Source organism: Aquila chrysaetos, chromosome 3, assembly GCF_900496995.4.
Source record: "Aquila chrysaetos chrysaetos chromosome 3, bAquChr1.4, whole genome shotgun sequence".
Classification (NCBI taxonomy): Eukaryota; Metazoa; Chordata; class Aves; order Accipitriformes; family Accipitridae; genus Aquila; species Aquila chrysaetos.
This window is the reverse complement of record NC_044006.1, coordinates 51,547,616-51,566,728: the sequence shown is the minus strand read 5'-3', so window position 1 is coordinate 51,566,728 and position 19,113 is coordinate 51,547,616. Positions and strand designations below refer to the sequence as shown.

Below are 19,113 nucleotides of genomic sequence, written 5' to 3'. Positions count from 1 at the left end.
AGGACTTGTGTTGGTAGAAATAGTATGGCTTTTAGAGTGTGGGTATTGCAAGAGTCTTATTTTCCTGCTTTTCCCAGGATTTATGAACCAGTTGCGCACTGAATTTTTTACTTGAATGAAAACGTGGCCACGTATTAAAAGCAACATACAAAGTTCTGTACACATAGTTGACTGTCCTGTGATAGTGCTGTGGTATTTGGGGTTAATTCCGAGGGCTTAATTTATGTCAGTTACAGTAAGAGAAATGCACAAACCCAGCAGTGCTTTCAGTTAAAAGTCACTGTACATCTGAGGTCACATTGTTAAAGTAACCAGACCAAAAGTGGCATGAATGACTGACCTTCATTTGCTTCCTCTAGAGTATTTGGGGGACAGTCTTTATGTTTAAGAATCACAGAAACTGTCTAAATTTTTCAGCTGCTGTGTGTTTTCTTTTAGCTTCCATATAGATTTCATAGGATGTTTTGCAGACTCAGATTAATTGTTTTGGCTTTATAGGTACTGCAGGCTGTTTCCTCTTTATGCTTTAACAGTGTTTGTAGAAGAGATCAAAAATTGATAGACATCTCAGGGCAAATTTATTAACTAAGCTACTTTTAATTCTTTTTTAATTCAGAATGCTTGGGTTTCAAGTTAAATGTTTATTTAACAAAGATGTTCAAGCTAAATAGATAACTATTACCTAGCATGTCCATCATAAAAGGTACCCTTGGCTGTAAAGTTCAAGGAAGTATTTCAGGAGTCATTTTGGAAGTAAAGCATACATAGCAAGTGAGTTCTGTAAAAGGAAACTTAAGCGGCTACTGCTGAGTTTAAAAACAGCTTCACTGTAATGTTTACTTGTAAATCTTTGTGTTGCTTGACTTACTCATTAAAACTCAACCAAAATTAACTTTTCATTTTCTTCAATTAAAATAAGATGTCTTCATGTATATTTTCAAATTCTGAAAGTATTTCTTTATTTTTATTCCTCTTCACACCATCTTCTTAAAAATTAGAAGAATTCACCTAATTAAATTGTGTACTCACACATGTGTACCTGTATGTGTATCTAATTATGAAAAAATACACAAACTGTTCTGGATGGAAAGTGGAATAGCTATCAGCAATTAAAAATAATAATGTACATTCTTCCATGTACAAATGTATCCTAGATGGTGCCACATGTGCTCAGGCAGCAAGAACAACTAGCCCTATTATAGGGCATACAGAAAAACTAAAGCGAAAACTTGCAGATCTTGGGTAAGCATTTTGTTACTTAAAATATTTATTTTTTTCATTAAAAGGATTGAAAGTAAAATTTCAAAGATGTTTCCTGATGTTTTCTAATATTCTTGTAGGGCTCCCTTGAGAAGGAGTTCAAACAAGGGCAAGAAGCGGAAAGAGAAAGAAGCTATTAGGGTGACCTATGGCAGTAGGTATGGGTAAAAGATTGAGAATGCAAGAAATGATATGCCAGAAACATTGGAAAAACCTAATCATCCTAGCAGATGGGAACATTAACAGTCCCACTGACTTCATATAAATAAGTGTTAAGCTTTGACATAACCTTCTGAGCTTACAAACCTAGATTTGTTCAGTAATGACAGACTAACATATAATCTAAAAATACTTCGAGGCTTATAATATCGTGGCATCACTGCTACTGTTGCATCCATTGATGGGATTTCCAGAAATAGGTTATCAGAGCTGGCCTATAAGGTGCACACACAGTGAGTTAATAATAGCCATGAACCAGAAATCTTGACACAATTCCACATATTTTTTTGAAAAAAAAAAAAACAGAGTGAGGATGGGCAGCAGCTGTTCACTGCAGCTTCACAGCTCCCACATCAGGAATGCTTTCAGAAGGGTTTGTTTCTGAAGATGAACATCGTGAGTTCAAAATAGATAGGAAAAATGCTGACTGCATTTGTCACATCACCAACTCTCAGTGAAGGAATTGTGAATTCCTTGTGAGATCTAATGAGACTGTATCACCAGCATCTGGACTCTGAGTAAATAAATGAATGTTCAAAATTGCAGGAAGCATTCTTCTCTGCAAAAGCTAGTGTAGATTATTACTGAAGGTCTCTGCTCATGTACTGATGAGTCTGACAAGATCACAGCTACAGGGGGTGATACCTGGTTCCAGGTATGGAAGACAAATTAATGTCAGGAGTGCTAAGCAAACTTAACACGTTCCAAAAGTCTAGAAAAGACATAGCAACTCAAAAACTCTCTGCACGTAAAACAGTGCAAAAGAAAACCTACATGATAAAAGAGCTGTCGGAGGAAAGCAAACTTTGAACGCTGCTCAGAAAATCATTGCAGTGGAAAACCAGTATGTAGCCGTTTGTGGAGTTTTGCTGACAGTCTAATATATGGACACCCAGTGACAAGTATATTGTGTAGCTCTGTAAAATCAGAAAAGCAAAAGAAACCTTAGACTTGCTCCCTCAGGCACACTGTACTGAAGTGCAATGTTCTGTCTCAGCATACATTTGTACATTTGTATCCTGCAAATATCTGGCAGGATCTTCAGTGATCTTAGGCAGCAGCCGTTGCCGCTGCACTGGTGTCAGAAAACCTGTTCCAGTTGGTTCCACTGGTGTGTCTGCTTGCAGTGTGACCTGGAGTTAGTGATATTCACTGCTCGATTTCCCTAGTGACAGGAAGAGATTTGTTAAAGCAAATTCTCTCCATGTCCATAGCTGTAAGGCAGTTAGTGCCCTTAGCAGGATATTAAACATCACGTAGCATTTAAATACCAAGCCACAGGGTTGGGGACATGAATGTATACTTGTTTGTAAGAAGTTGATGTGTTCCGTATACTAACATAGTACGTTACAGACATTTGTGAGATCCTATAGGTATCTTCCTTAGCGAAAGCAGATCTCGGCATAGAGATCAGTTGCTTATTAGACCATTTGATAAATCAGTTATTTGTATTGTTAATATTTCTGAGTTTGGATACAGTTACTAAAACCAAAGTTTAATACTGCCTGCAAAGTCAAAATTTATAAGCATTTGTAATTCTCACTGTGCCTTTGTCAACTGGAATGTTACTATTTCAGTATAACTTTTTAAACACCCGTTGTCACTTCCTTTGTTACTAACACTGAAGAATTTGCCTCAGAAGAAATGTGAGGATGTTTTCTCTACAGTCCAAAGCTGTATAAACTCCTTGAAAGAAGGCAGATGATGATCAAAAGACAGCATCCTGTTATAATTATGTCCATTACAGCAACTGATTGATGTAGAATTAATCATGCTGTCAGATGGATGTTGCATGCATTGTTTTGCCATTGCCAAAAAACAGCACTCAGGATGTGTAAATAGAATTCCCCATTTAAATAAGAAGCATATATTCCCCTGCCTGAAGCTAGGTAATTCGGGCAGTATAATTTGTTTTTATTTTCTACTTTCAAGCAAGATTAGACGATGAGGGAGGGGTACAGGACTGGATCAGAAACATCTACCTTTCTTTATGTTGCTAAAGGGAGGGAGCATTCTTCTGCTGCTTCCTTGGAGGGGGCCCTTTGACAACCTCAGTTTCATCCGTACAGAGAAGAGGCTTCACAATATACAAAGCTCTAGTGGTAGAAGTTGAGGGGAGATTTACATACATGCAATTTACTGATGGCTGCTAAGAGCAGTGGAAGTGTAATGCTCTTAGAACAGTAATATATAATATGAGAATATGGCATATGCATATGTTCTTTGAGTCAGACACTTTGCATAGTTATTTTTAATTTACATACTGTCCTGTTGACATGATATATTCAGCAAATAATTTAGACATTTTATTTTATAACTGTTACCTTTGTCTTGATCACATTATCCACTGCAATCTGCTACTACAAAGAGAGAAGCTGATAATATCACATAGGTGCTTATTTAAGTTTTCTGTATTAATATTTTTAATATTTGATAACTTTAAAATCAAGATAATAATACTCTATTAGTATTTAACTGTTGTAACAAAGGCACATCTCCATAGATGGATACAGATGCACCTGATTCATTCTGTCTGTGCTTGAAATTCAAGCCAGACCTTCTCTGGGAACCAGAGCCCACTTGGGTCAGTGCTGAGGCTAATCTATTTAATCATGCTGGGATTCCACTGGGGCTCAGAAATGCACCAACACAACATGTGGCTTCTTGACTGGAGCTGGTTCACATCCGCGCGGTGGGAGTATAGGCATTTTCAGCTGGCGTCTGTTTCTGTTTGCTGGGTGTGTGTTGTCTAAGAGAGCTTGAGTTAGAAAAAGTATCAAAAGAACCCACTTTTTTCTTCTTTTGCTGAGAGATTTCAGGCATGCCCCTACTAGCTGTGTGCCACTCAGTTCTTTAGTCACAATTAACAGGGAGTCAATCTTTTTACAATTAACTGCCTCTGTAGCGTTTTGTTTTCTCTTATGTTATAATCTAACACATATTCCTGCTCCTTTCTCTTAAACAGGACCACCAGAGAGATGCTGCAGAAGTCAGCAAACACTAAATCTTTGGCAGAGCGATCCTCCTCTCTCCCACACTGTGTACCATTCACATGGTATGGAGAGAGTGGCAAGGGATCCAATTCTTCTAGCAACCTGCCATCACCTACCAGCTCAACTGAACCTTCCTCTGAAAATATAAGTCCAGCTAAAAAAGGGTCAAAGGTAGAAAATAAAAACTACCTTATTCCCACTGTGTTGAGTGGCATAATTGGCTTCATGTTTCTGGAAAAAGAACAGGCCAATATGTGACTACTACAATAAACAGTGCATGGTGTTCATTGTACGGTAAAAGCTCATCCGAACAGAACATCTGTCATTGTACCATTCCACATTCTACCTTTTTACTCTGTCTTAATGTACAGTAATTCAGTAAACTAACTGTGGTGTGGTGTACCATAACAAAAGCAAGTGGTGCCAGTGGAAATTAGCATTTGGATCCACTGAACAAATGCTAGATTTGTATATTCAGTTATAGATATTTTCTGCATTCTTCAGGACTGATTGTGGGAATACCTACCCATGTTCAATGAGGTATTTGCAAGTGAAGAAATGCTGTATGCTGTCAGTCATCTGCCTTTTTTCCCTCAATAATGAAGTGTTTGTTGTGCATGCTGGATGTTGGATTTAATTCTCTATATATGAAGATGCTTGAACTGTAAATATGAACTATTACAATTTAATACATCTGTGTGATTTCTTTCTATGTGCATGAATGTTTCAGCATGATAACTCCTTAAATAACCCTTAGTTATAGTAACATACTTAGCTTTTTCATGTTTATTTTCACTTCTAGAAAGTGTTTCTCTGCCTGTATTTTCTTAGAACTTGTAGCAGTTGACTTTTTATATTGGTCCGGTAAAAAGAAACAGATACGGTTCTCAACCCTATGTACAGGAATATGAATCCGAAATCTAATTTCTCTGTCTCCTACAAACATATGCACGTACATAACAGCAGTTTCCACAGGCATTTCTTACTCTTTTGGTGCCAAAAGCTGGTGATACCTTACTTCTGCTGTGCACCAAGCTATGCAAGGTCATAGCTGTGCTTGTGTTACCTGGTAGGGAGAGCAATGCAAGGCTGACAAGTCCAAATTAGGTTGATGGAGAAGACCACAGGTGAAATATCTGAAGATTAAAGAGAAACTGATTGGTTACCTGGTTTCTTTTGAAAAAGTAAGATGAGGATTAGACATGTAAATCCTATTTGTGCCTTTAAAGAAACATTGTATAAAAATAATTATCCAATGGGGAAAAAAGCACCCCCTTTTACAGTTAGTATTAGGTTGAGGTTTGGAGGGGAAGTTTGTCATGCTGTCATAATTATTAGCAGGCCTTGGCTATCTTGTGTTTTTCCTATAGAAAATTAAATTTTAAAGACTTGAATTCATCGTAAGGCTGAAGCTTGCACAAAATAGAGGTGAAATAAAAATCAGAGTACTTAAACAAGAAAAAGTTGTTCTTCACACAACAGGAGGTAGAGCTGTTGAACTCCTGGCCTACGAACTCTGTGGGGGCTAAAAGTTTGCCTATTAAGGAAGCTCCTCCATAAAGAGTTGGGAAGAGCAGAACAGGAATTCTAAACATAGGTCTGAGAAGACTTACCACAAAAACATTTTTTTATTCTCTGTAAAGTTTGCAAGCTCTTAAATTAACAGTTTCTATACTGCTAGTCAGGTTTTTAAAGCACAGTGTGATACCAATATTTAGTTGGATTTCCAGCAAAACTAAGAGGACCAACACTTGATATTTTTGGAATACTTCTTGTTGTCAGGAAAGATAGGTCAAATATCTTCGGGGAGGATAAAAGGATAACTTTTTTAGTGTTGTTTTTGATTTTGATGTTTGGATCTATTTTTTTAAATTGAATATCAAAGGTGAATTGAATTTGATATCATTTAGATGTTAGATTAGAGGTCTCTGTATCATCAAGTGTATATTCAAGTTAAATGGAATATCATGGTGTCCTTAATTTTTTATAGATTTTGGATTTTTATGGTTCTCACTCTAATGTGAAATACTTGTTAATTTTTGTCTTCTTCTGATGGTAATTTTGCTGTATTCCTGGAAAATATGTGCACGCTTTTCCTATTCTTTGCTGTAAGGTGTGATGTCTGTCATTGCATTGTTAAGAAAAAACAGGGTTTGTTTTATGGTTATTAGTTCAGTAAATATCATTCAATATCCAAAGATCTCTTTTACTTTCAATTTCATTTTTTCCTAAAGGTATAGGCAAAGAGGGAGCATCCTTTCTGTTCTCTAGGAGATTGTTTGGGACTCAGAAATGGATTCACAGGATATTCTTCTTGCTCTTTCAATAGCAGTTTTCACTTCTCTCTGCTAATTAATCCTCTGTCCTTTTCTTTGTGCTACTGCCTGTGCTATGCTTGTCCTAAATATTTGGAGGACAGTAAAATGCTAGTGCTTAACCTGCGGAAGCAGCGGTTTAGCTCCAGGATAAGAGCCAGCATCTTAAGAGGGAGTCTGGAAATTGCTTTCAGACCCCTTTGCTATTCATTGAGGCATTAAGGTGGCAAAGGGGTCTCTTGAAGTACACAGTGGTAAAAATACTGTGTAATGTATAAATATTAACAATACTAAAAATTAGGATTCCTCATGTTTATTGTAACTGGTTTGGTATATGATTGAAATCACTCCTGAACTATGCCAACCTGGAAGACAGAAAGCAAATTTCCCTTTTAGATGCACATGTGAGATCGTTTGCTCATTCTAACTCATCTTTTTCTCCACAGAATTTCACATTCAATGATGATTTCAGTCCCAGCAGCACAAGTTCAGCTGATTTGAGCGGTTTAGGAGCAGAACCTAAAACCCCAGGTTTCTCACACTCCTTAGCACTGTCGTCAGATGAGGTATGCTGATGAAATTGTTTAAGGTGGGAAATAGTTGTTTTCTTTCTCCCGTGGCATTTTGCTTGATAATTACTCAAACAATAAAGGGATATTTTTTAGGTGGTAAAATGGGAGAAGAAAATTAATCTTGGTTTCTAGATTATGATTTTTCTTGTTCACATAATAATGACTTGAAATAAAGGTCCTATGGTGGTATTGTAGGAAAGTAGAATGCAGTTGGTTTCCTAAGAGATGCTATATCCTCAGATATTTCAGTACATTTTTCCTACATTCTAAATATGTACATGCAGACCCATAGGTATATCTATACATACACTAAACTAGACATAGTTGAGACAATTTTAAGGTAATAAACATAGAGTATAGTTTGTTAACTATAGCAGAGATGTAAGGCACCTTCACCTGGACTAATTTTTACCCTGATACTTTAAAATAATAATGACTTGTACATGCAGTAATTGTGTGTTAGTGTACCTGAATGTATGTATATTGATTAGAACATATATGTGTTAATCCACTTTACATTCTTTGTGCTTGCTTTGCACAGTGGATTTGAATTCAGTCACTTCAAACCAGAGTTTTTTCCAACAACGATAATGTGAAAAAGCATTCCTAACCCTGTAAATTGGTGACATAATTGAGCTGGATATAATATATTGAAGATACTTTTCTTAAGATTCTAGTTTTGTAACTCAGTTGTCCGTGAAGTTGCACAATTTGACAGTAGCTGAGAACATGTCCTGTGGACTCAGGAAACCTGTGCCTTTTTTCTTCTACAAACACTTCATAAGAACTTCACATTTTCATGTGAAGTTTGAGCCAGGGTTTTTTTCTAGAGAGGAGGAACTTGAAGTATCTATGTCTTATTTTTTTTATGATAATTAGGTTTGTTCTATTACTGCCTGCATGCTTTGCATGGGTTTAAAGAATGAGAGCTGTTCCATGCAAGTCCATTTGCCAAAATGCAAATCTACAAACCCAACCATTCTTTAAAGGTTATTTACTGCAGGTAATAAAGGGCAAAAATTTATAACATCATAGGAGAGTGCTGACAGGTCTGTATATTCTATGAATTACTGAAAACAACAAAGTAATCATTTACACTTTATTTAGCATTAATACTATCTTGATAATACATTTCACTCTCTTACCATGTTTCATTCCTCTTATATTATGTATTTTATTGTAACAATGCCCTGTTCCCAGTGGTATTGAATTAAAAGCTTGAAAATGCTTTCATTTTGCTTGTTCAGCTCTCTACTTTATCACTTCTAAAATATCAAGCCTGAACAGGTCTATAAAAATGCATGTGTTTTCTCCATCCTCTGCTGTGTGCCAAATTGCAGCCTCCAAATCAGGCAGCGTGTTCAGCAAGAGCTGCAGTGGAAACCTCTGCAACCACCCTGGCAGGGGATTAGGCCAGCGTTGCTCTTCAGCCTTTCACAGCGTATTGCTGCAAGCACTCCTTCGCTCAGGCTTCTCTGGCAGATCTGACATGATTATTTGAAGGAGATGAAAAAAATGAAAGGGTGGGGAGGGAGCCCCGTTCTTGCAGGTTGTTCTTTAATTAAGGAGCTTTTGCTCTTTGGCGTTGGAACCATCAGGAAGGTTCCCACCGGTTCTAGGGTGTCAAGACCAGGAACTCCAAGGGGGTTTCATTGACACAGTCTCAGGTTTAGCTGCCAAATCATGTGTGTGCTGAGCTTTCAACATAACCTCTCTGCTTCTGGAAATAATTTTATTTTAAAGAAATCTCTTTGGTTTTGAGTAGCCATATCTGTTTGCAAATCTTGGTGCTGCCCTTGCCTGAACTTTTACATGCTGTTACATGTTCTGTATTTTGTTTCTATAATGCTTTTCTTTCCCATTTCTTTGTTGCTCCCTCACTCAGAGCCTGGATATGATTGATGATGAGGTGAGATACTAGTGTGCTGTTGTGGTGAATCGTGTGACCATCGCGTGGCAACGTATCGTCTCATTTGCAGATTCACATTTCTTGTTTTATGGTGTCGTGTGGCAAACCCCCTTGTTCGAGCAGAACACGCAGATGTCACTGGCTCCTCTCTCCTTGTCTTGAGTTCCCCTCTCCTTTCTGCTAAGAGTTTTCAAGGCCATAGCAAATTGCAGTTTCTGCAGTATGCTGCAAGGGGGAGGAGGGTCGGTATCAGAGCAAATCCACCAGGCCAAGCATCAGCTGCACTGTGCTCCTGCTGGCGATAGGAGAAGGAAGAGATACTGCTTAAACCGTCTTTTCCCCAGCCTTGAGAACTGGAGAGCCAGAAGCTGAGAGCTCCCAGCATCATCTAACACAGTGTAAAAGCTGCTCTAACAGCAGACAGCTGCTGCAGCCTGTAGCAGCTGCTTTGCTGACCACGGCTGGGACAGAGTAGCTTTTGTTTCAGCCCCACTGTCACAGCCCTGGGTGGAATAAAGCAGCAGAGCAGGGACGCGGGGCTGCTCCAGCAGCTGACGCCCCACCTGCCCCTCCTGGTGCTGTGTTTGTGCTCTCCTCCGCAGCAGCGCAACGTGATGCGAGCAGGGCCAGGGCTGTGGGATCGCTGCGTGTTCCTTACCGCTCCTCTGTGTCATCTCATAGTCTTCCATAGATAGTATCAGTCTCACTGGCTATTTGGTGTCATCACTTTGAACTTTAGAGTGGTTTTCTGAGGGTTTTTTTCCCCTGAATTTCTTGTCTTATAGCTTAAACACATCATAAAGATCTGTGAATGAGCCCGGGAAGTAGAATGCAGAATTCATTGCATCCTTTAGAAACATTCTAATTTGAAGGATAAAAATCTTGCGAGGGAGTGAGAGCATACCTGTTTTTGAATTGTGCCACCTGGCCATTTCAGGCCCTGTTTGGATTAAAAGGAATGCCAGTTCCTTTTTCTTCTGTTTATAGACAGAAGGCTTTTTGGGTACCTTGCACCAATTCTTAGATATCTGGTTAGATACAGATGTAATATAGCGGTGTAAAATTGTTACTATTGTAGTGTAAAGATAGTACAGATACCTCTGCTCTGATGCTGGCGGTTTGTACAGAAAAATGTTGTTACTCGTCCGTGTTACTCTTTTAGTAATAATGGAGCATGTTTTTGTCACAGATCCTTGACGATGGACAGTCTCCTAAGCACAGTCAGTGTCAGAGTCGTGCTGTTCAGGAATGGAGCGTGCAGCAGGTTTCCCACTGGTTAATGAGCCTGAACCTTGAACAGTATGTTTCCGAATTCAGTGCCCAAAACATTAATGGGGAGCATCTCCTTCAGCTGGATGGGAGTAAGCTCAAGGTAACTGACTGACTGGACTTCAAGACTAACTGTAGTATTCGTTGTCACTTTAGGTAATCTTAAAGGAAGTAAGAATTCGTCCAGAAAGCAGTGAATCCCTATGTGTGGAGTAGTGATAGACTAGAATAATAAACACAGTGTATAAAGCCACAGCAACACTTTAAGAAATTCCCATACGCACTTGGATTCAGAAGCTTCAGAAATAGAGGGTATTTGCTTTGTGAAAACACTGGGTGTATGTAATGTACTCGCATAAATCATATAGCAGCATGTATAAGTGGTATTTGCATGCACATATTTCTCATAAACAGACATACATCAGAAGTAGCAACTGAAGAATGGATTAGTGGGATACTGGAGGCATAAGCTGATACCAGTTGTACTATGTTAGAACTAAATACAGTTTTGATGTATAAAGTATGCATTGTTTCTTGTAGTGAAAATAAAAGCCTACTTTCCTCAAAAATAATTACAGGAAGGAGTTTGTGGGAAGCTCAGCAGATCTGAAAGTCCAAGTTTGGTGTTTCCTTTCTGAATTTTTTTGCTGGTGTTTCACTAACTCTAGGTGTTTTAGAAGAGAGCAAGCGAACTTTTGACTAAGGCATAGCAGTGAGAATTGGAAGTCTTGTTCTCTGTAGACTTAGATGACTTCAGGCAAATAGTTTAATCTTTATTTGCCTCATTTGATCAATGAAATAAACATTGGTGGTGGCAATGAGTTCTAATTCTTTAATATTCTAGAAGTGGAAGGCATGGAAAATAGTACAGAAGTGTATTACTTACACATCAGTAACGTATCTGAGTCTGTCTCAGATTTGCTTAGTTGTTAGTCTTCTACCTAAGAATAGTTATTACTAGAATATGAAAAAATTGTGATGGATTAAACTGTATTAAATTCTTTTTCTTTTTTTAATTTTATTTTCCCCACCTCAGGCTCTTGGTATGACATCTTCCCAGGACAGAGCAATCATTAAAAAAAAGCTAAAGGAAATGAAAGCATCCTTGGAGAAAGCTCGCAAAGCTCAAGAGAAAATGGAAAAGCAAAGGGAAAAGCTTCGGAAGAAGGAACAAGAGCAACTGCAGAGGAAATCGAAGAAAACAGACAAGTCTTCATCAGATGCAACAGAGGGCACTAATGAGCAGTGATAAGCAGAAGTGCTGCTGAGTTAGCAAAGTGGAGGCACTTCAAGGGAAGAGAAACTCATATCCACCCTGGTGCCCCTGCAGCTTTCTTGTATTCATTACACAAGAGTGTATACAGAGAAATGGGGCTACACACAGATTGACTAGGGAAATTTATATTGTGTAGTTTTATTTTCCTGCATATCCAGTTCACGCTCGTTGCTGTTGCCATGTGAAACAACCTCAGCCCCTCGGTTTGTTTTGTTGTTGTTGACAGCTAACAGATTTCATATTTGTGTGGCAGTGTTTCTTTCCAAACTACTCTTCTCTATTGAGCTGTATGTGTTTGGTCACTTCAGTAACCAGCATGATGCCGAGGAGCATGGTCCACTGCTTCACCTCTTCTGAATAGGATAGCCAGTCAAAACGATTGGTGAATATTTCTTCAGCTGGATAAAAGCAGTTGTGCTCTGTCTGATAAGAGTTAACTTTCTAACTGGAAGTTCAGCTTCTTTACGGTGTTTGGATACTCAGTTCCGTCTACTGGAGTAAGTTTCATCTTGCATCAGTACCTTGAAGCGACACTGCTCTGGAAACACAACTGTTCAGTGACTTCTTATTATACACTGGAGATAAAGACAGGAGAGTCAATATTCCCCCTGGGTAAAAGACAGGAGGCAAAACTCTTTCTGTTAACTGTACAATAGTTAATCCAGGAAGGAGGCAAAGCCTTAAATGATTATGTGGGTTTACACAGAAATCTGAGGATAACATTTATCCTTTAGATAACTGAGCAAGGATGAATTTCTAACTAGAGCACAGAGTATAGATCTGTATAAATTTCATCGTGCTCCCAGTGTGTAGGCAACTTTCTTATAGCACACTCCGCTTTCTTTTTCATGTGTTTTGAACAGGAAACCGGGCTTATTTTGGTTTGGTTTTGGTTTTTTTTTTCCAAGAAAAACACCACATCTTCAGATTCATTCTCCTATAAGCATTGGGAGAATAAGCTTTGTGTTGTGCTCTTATGAAGCTGTTGTTAGAAACGATTATCAAACTTGAGTCTGCTGAAGATTTTCAGTTTTTACAGAAGTGCACTTTAAGAAGAGGAAGACGAGGGATTCTGGTTAAAATTAAATTCAGTACATTGCTGTTAAGATCAATGCTGCCATGGAGGTGACGGTTACTAAATCTAAAGCTGCCATATATTAACTGTTTTCATTGATGTGTTTAAAGAATATCCCCACCAAAACCTGAATTTTTGGGCGCAGGCTGTAGAATGTTTTGATGGCTTAGCAGTGGTTGTATGACATCCTTCAGAGATTTCTGTTTTCCTGGTATATGAGGCCATCGGCAAAGCCTGCTGTGTAGTTTTGACTATGACAGAAGCAGCGTATAGCTCGCAGTGCATGGTGTTACTGCCTCTTAAGAGCGGTATTAAAATATTCAGTATTTCTTCAAAAGAATGGGCAGACAACAAGCAAATACCCACAATGAGAAGCTAGAGGTGTTATCTTACTGCTTTATAGTCATAGCTAACTACGTAGCAGCATTTACAGTTGAGAAACGTCACTTCCCTTTCATGCATTCTGGAAGTTGCAGTCTTCGTCTGGTCATATCAACCCATAAGCAGTTTAAGATGTTGATGCAAAGTTAGAATCTTGAACTTACAAATTTGCCAGCCTAAAAAATGCAAATATTGAATTCTTTTGAAGAAAATGTTTGTTTTCGTTTGGCTTGGCTTCTCTTCCGCTCTGTACTTTATAGCATTCAGATTTGTGTCTGTAAAGTTCTCTGAAGATCGGATTTGAAACAGTTGGCGTGCAATGTTTATAGTTAAATTTCTTTTGATCCTAATAATTTCTTTGACATGTAAAATGGTCTGTAAACTGAGAGAGCCTAGTTCATTCAAAATTAATGCACAACAGATCTACTTAGCATTAGCTTTATTTTTCCTTCCAAATCCAATTTCTACAAGTTTCTGATGTATATTTTATTCAGATGTAAAAATGATATCACCATAAAAGATACTTCCTGGTATTTCTAAAGGCTTGTGGTATTTTTCCTGAGATACACCACTGCCAAAAAAATATACCTGCTAACAAGATTTCCACATTGCAGTGAATCTTTCTGCACTCTTTGTAGGAGAAAAATTATACAACTGTTTAACAGCCTTGTAAAACTAGCATTCTGTTATTTTAGGAGGTTATCAGTTTATATTTGAGTAAGAGAAGTTACCTGGAAGAAACTGGAAATTTAATATTTTAAATACAATGTTGATAAATGCATTCGATTATGATTTTCTTTTTAAATTATGTTTACATTGTAGTAATGTTTAACTGGTTGTACATAGTAATGTAAGGTGGTGTCCCTGTTTTCTGTTCTTTGTTTTCTTAGAAAACTGAGGAGACTGCTTGGCATTATATATTGAGTTTTCATTCTTGCTGCTTAGAACAGTGCCTAGTTAATCTCTTCATAAATCAGATTCTTATTCTGCAGAATAACTAGTTCGACTTAAGTCCTTTAAGTATTCGGGGGGGGGGGGGGTTATTGCTTTGTGGTAAGGTTATTTTGTTATTCTCAGACTAAAAAAAAACCAACAAAAACCTAACTTAAAAAAACCTGGTAGCTTAAAAACCTGGTAGCTTAAATTTAAAATAAAACCATAAAATGCATTTTGGCCAACACATGAAAACTAAGCAAACCAAGCAATGTCAAGAGTTTTGCTTTTTCCATGATAAAAGAGATTTATGTGGTTTCTTTTACTAAGTATGGTAACTCATTGTTGGGATGTGGAGACGTCATGTGGTAATGGCATGTATGAAACAAAATATATGGATGTCTCATTGTTCTTAACTTAAACTTCCTGTAAACCAATGCCAAGTCAGACTAATGTGGGGTTTTAATGTAATAAGAAGAAACAAATATTCCACGCTAAATGACTGGAAAGACTTTTTCTTTTGGCTCACCTGCAAATGTAACTGTCACCTACTTTGCATATTCGTTTGTGGAGCTAAAGCAATTTTGAGTATGCTGACTTGCCTGGCCACCTTTAAACTGCTGTGCAGGCAGCGTGGTGTTTCCACGCCTCTTGCCGTGCATCTGTGTCATCTTTACACCTAGGTGACCAGAGCAGGCTGGTGAAGTAACTTCTCCCTGGTTACGGTGGTAGGCCAGTTCTGTAAACTCTAGTTCTGCTCATTGCTGCAGTATTGCCAGGTTGTGAATGTGTCAAGCCTTTGAAAGGGTGAAGAAAGGAGAGTTAGCAAAACATGGAACTCTGAAAAATAGAAATTAAAAGATACAACACTGCAGGTTACTTTAGTCCTAAAAAACCTAGTGTTTATACTGAGATTGTGGAGAGAGTGGTGGCTCATTGCTCTGTCCAAATCAGCCAAACATACTGACATTACTCGTTTCTAGCTTCTATTTTCCCATGTGGTAGGGTGCTGTACCTGTGCTACCTCCGTGTTAAAACTCCCAATTCGGTTTCAGTCTGCCCAGGCAGATCAGGACCAGGGCGTGAGGAAGGAGCCAAACCTGTTCATTGCAATGCACGGAGTATTGCCCACTGCTGTTTGCATTTCACCCACCGCTCTGAGCAAGTCTGGTGGGAGTCACTGTAAGTGGAGCCTGTTCTAGATCATAGGTTAGAGTTGCACAGTGGAACAGAAGTCAGTAATAAAAAGCTGAACAGAGTTAGGTGATGTTTGTATCTCAGTGTATACAAAGGCTTTTGCATTTTTTTAACTTTTTAAATTTTTTTGCAAAGGCATCTGTTGTGCCATGACTCTATTCTGCTCCAGGGATACCACAAGAATTGAGCTTTTACTAGAATTACTGAGCAGCTTTCCTCTGAAGCTTGCCAGTCCTCAGCTCTCATTGACATTCACAGGCTCTTGACACTGAGCATCGGGGTTCCTCATACTTCATTGCTTCCATCAGAGCCTCCTGTCCTCCTGAGCTGCTCCACTGTCACCTCCTAGCTCACGTGCTGGCAAGTAAGAGGTGGGCAATGTTGTGTGATTTTTGTGAATGAATTGTGTTCCACTTTTAAGTCAGATAAAGAAATCCCACTCTTGTTAATAGTGCAGAATCCAGTTCTACAGTAGGAAGGAAGAGGATCAGCATTTAGTTGGGTACGGCCAAGAAGTACTGTTCAGGTACCGACACAACACTGAAAATCAAAAGGAAAGGTTTGCACAGATTCAGCTGTCGTTCTTCACAGCATCTGCACTGCAGTCTGTACTGTTTCTCGGCGCTGAAATTTTGGGGAAGTTTGCAAGAATTAAGTCTTAATGTTGATTTCTTAGCCGTGTGTTTACAGAGAGAAAGATATCGTCAAGGCAAAAGTAAAACCTGATTTTGCTCTTTTTTGATGTGGCCTCATCCCCTGCACTGTCATCAAACTAAGTGATAGAGGGGCTGGACCCTTTTAATAGCACTTCATTCATTCTGTGCTCTCCCTCACTTGAAAACCTCAGGAAACCTATGTTGTTGTCCAAAACACTGAAAAGACAAGATGTTTGAAAAAAGCAGCACATATTTAATTAAGTTGCAAGTCTTTAACGGTCGAAATGGGCAGAGTGCACAGAGCAGTTAGATGGTTTTGGTTTAGTTTTGTTAAATTAGTGGTTGAAAATAATGAAATCAGTTAATCTTTCTAGAAATGTTGGAGCGATTTGTGGCTTGATTCCCTCTTTAAATAAATATGTATGGTTTTGTGTATGTACATACATATGTACATACATGGATATTCATACAGATTGACACTGCACTAGTAGCAGTTCTGGGCGTTCCAGGGCTGTAGGCACGCCGACTGCATGGTAGGCAGAGGGCCACGGGGACTGTCCACAAGCTCGGAGGAGCAAAGCACTGCCCCTCGGTCTCACCAGCGTGCTCACCCCTGTCTGTTCTGGTAGCTTTGCTCACTCTTTCTTGTGGGGTTTTACGCATTTTGCAAATCAGAAGATTTTAAAGTTTTGTTAAAACCGTGTACAGAATGGTCCTCTGCAGGTCCTTCTGCATGTTGTCCTCGGGTTGGTTTTTTGGGGTGGGAGGTTGGCAGCATTGATTTATTGGGGTGTCAGTATTCTAGGAAGGAAACCCATTTTTATATTTTTAACCCTAACTTTGCTTTCTGTTGGAGCTCTTTCAGCAGCTTGTTTTTGGGCAGGATTATGCGTGACATCCGAGGTGACTTACTCACCACAGTGGTGTGGGTCACCTGCAGATTGCACAGTCCCTTTTGTTAACCTCCTGTATGGATTTTACTGTACTTTTTCCACCTGTAGAAGTGATTTTTCAAAGCTGTGACACCTTAGTCATGACATTGAGCCCTCCAATCCCTCATCATAAAATGAGCTTTCTGTTACTAACCGGCAGTACTAACTGGTACTTCTGCTGTCGGCATTAAGTAATGATTTAAAAAAAGGGCATCTTACTGGAAGGTTTGGCAGTCGTGCCTTGAGCTGCCTGTTTCTTTGGGAAGTTTGGACTGTGTTAAGAACGAGCCGTAGGGTTTGTGAAACCTGGTCTGTTGAGTTAGGCAGGTTTCTTCTTCCAGAGTGAGGAGAAGTGAGGAGGGCTTGCAGCTCATGAGGTCAGGTCCAAGCCGCATAACCCGGGAGCCTGAGCCTCCTGCCGGGTTTCCAGTGGGAGCTTTGTCACTGACACCAGTGGAAGCGGGTTCGGGCCCCGGTGCAGAAGCATCTGAAGGAAAGGGGGATCCCAGGGCACCAGACGTAAGGAGTAACCAGCCCATTTGGAAGTGGGGAGTGCACAGTGAACCTCTTCTGACTCTATACTTTCCCATACACATTTACTGTCCAAACAAGTGCTTTTGTATTTTCCAGTCACGTTGCAATGGTAACTCACTGGTCACTGACAAGTGTTAGACATATTGCTAGAAGACCAGGCAGCTAAAAGACTAAAATGCACTGTGCTCACTGTAAAAATTGGCTTCTTACATTGTTTCTTTTTATATGGTTAAAGAGGTGGTTGCGCTTCAGGTTTTTTCCTTTTCTTCTTTTAAAGAGGTCAAATGTATATGAAGTGCATGTTATCCTGAACTTTTTGTTTGTACATCTTGGTGTCTGATCATCTGCATGAAAGACACAGTAGTGCCATGTCTGAGCTTGTTCTCTTGTGCTTGGTTGATATAAACTTCTCTAGATTGTTGAGTTTTCCCCAAAATAGCTTTCATTAATATTTAGTTATTGGGAGACATCAAAACAAAACATCATGGTGGCCCTTTCTTTTCTTATTCTTACAGTTCAAATACAAACAACAAAGCCTTGTGGTTTAAAGTTAATTTGTTAGTGTAAATAAATTTCTTGCCAATGAGTATTATTGTTGTTAGACAACGAATGCAATAAAATGAGAAATCCTGAATCTTTATTAGAATTTGTATCGAGTCCTCACTTTCCTGCCCATGTGTTGGTCATTCCAGAAGAAATAATAAATGGTGAGCACGACTGGACAGCTGTTGCTGCGTGGGTCAGACTTGGGGCGTGGGGGGCAGGGTGGAGACATGGACCTTGCCCTGCTTGTTCTTTCCTTCCTTCTGCTCAGTGCTGAAGATTATTTTAATCCAGCTCTTGGCCAAAATGGTATGATTCACAGGCCTCTGAGTGGATCTTGTTTGCAATCTGTGATTATGTAAAAAGAAGTTAAAAAAAAAAAAAAGAGCAGGGAAAGAGAATGGCCTTTTTTCTTCATATGCAGATGAAATGTAGCGTGCAGTCTTTTGCTGCAGGTTGATATAAAATTGACTGCCTTCATGCTAATGCTGGTCAATGTTTGTCTGTTTAAAAGACCTGGATTAGTTTTGGTATATAAAAATATTTTACCATTTTACACTCAAGCGTAGGTTAGTTATAATAGGCATTTTATACAGTCAAAGTACTGCAGTTCTGCTGAACGTGTTTAATATGTCTTTTTATTTATTTGATTTTAGTAAAGCATTAAATTAGGGAAAAGCATTGGGCACAGGCTGTCCAATTTGTGTAGTCATTTCAGTGGATTTACATCTGGCAGAATCTAGGCCAAATACTCTGCACTTAATCTGTCTAACCCAGTCTGTGTTTCCCAGTGGCTGAATCATAAATCTTACTTTCTGCTAATATGGCTACCACCTGCAAGAAGACAAAAGAATCCTCAATCTATAAAATCATTATCTTAATTAAAATAGGTATATTAAGAGGCTGTAAGTCCACGACTGACACATAAGATATGTCTGCTCAGCAGCTTCCTAAGCCTGGAGCCTTCTATATGTATGTCCTTGTTGCTTGTGCACGTTGTGCAGCTTGGTTTCTGAAATGCCCAGAACTGCTCCAGACTCTACGGCTTG

General features: G+C 39.0%; 1 protein-coding gene across 6 annotated transcripts in view; it reads left to right on the top strand.

The window, feature by feature from the left end:
• PPP1R9A (protein phosphatase 1 regulatory subunit 9A) overlaps nucleotides 1-18,161 on the top strand; it is a 149,986-nt gene extending 131,825 nt beyond the window's left edge. For 3 of the 6 annotated variants that reach the window (XM_030007528.1, XM_030007526.2, XM_030007529.2), the window contains exons 14-20: nucleotides 1,155-1,242; nucleotides 1,341-1,418; nucleotides 4,445-4,643; nucleotides 7,234-7,353; nucleotides 9,245-9,268; nucleotides 10,458-10,640; nucleotides 11,574-18,161. In XM_030007528.1, the coding sequence (XP_029863388.1) occupies nucleotides 1,155-1,242; nucleotides 1,341-1,418; nucleotides 4,445-4,643; nucleotides 7,234-7,353; nucleotides 9,245-9,268; nucleotides 10,458-10,640; nucleotides 11,574-11,786 (905 nt within the window). In that variant the 3' untranslated portion in view covers nucleotides 11,787-18,161. The remainder of the gene's footprint in view (nucleotides 1-1,154; nucleotides 1,243-1,340; nucleotides 1,419-4,444; nucleotides 4,644-7,233; nucleotides 7,354-9,244; nucleotides 9,269-10,457; nucleotides 10,641-11,573) is intronic. The other 3 variants (XM_030007530.2, XM_030007531.2, XM_030007532.2) reach the window with 3 other exon arrangements.
• Nucleotides 18,162-19,113: the final 952 nt, after the last annotated feature.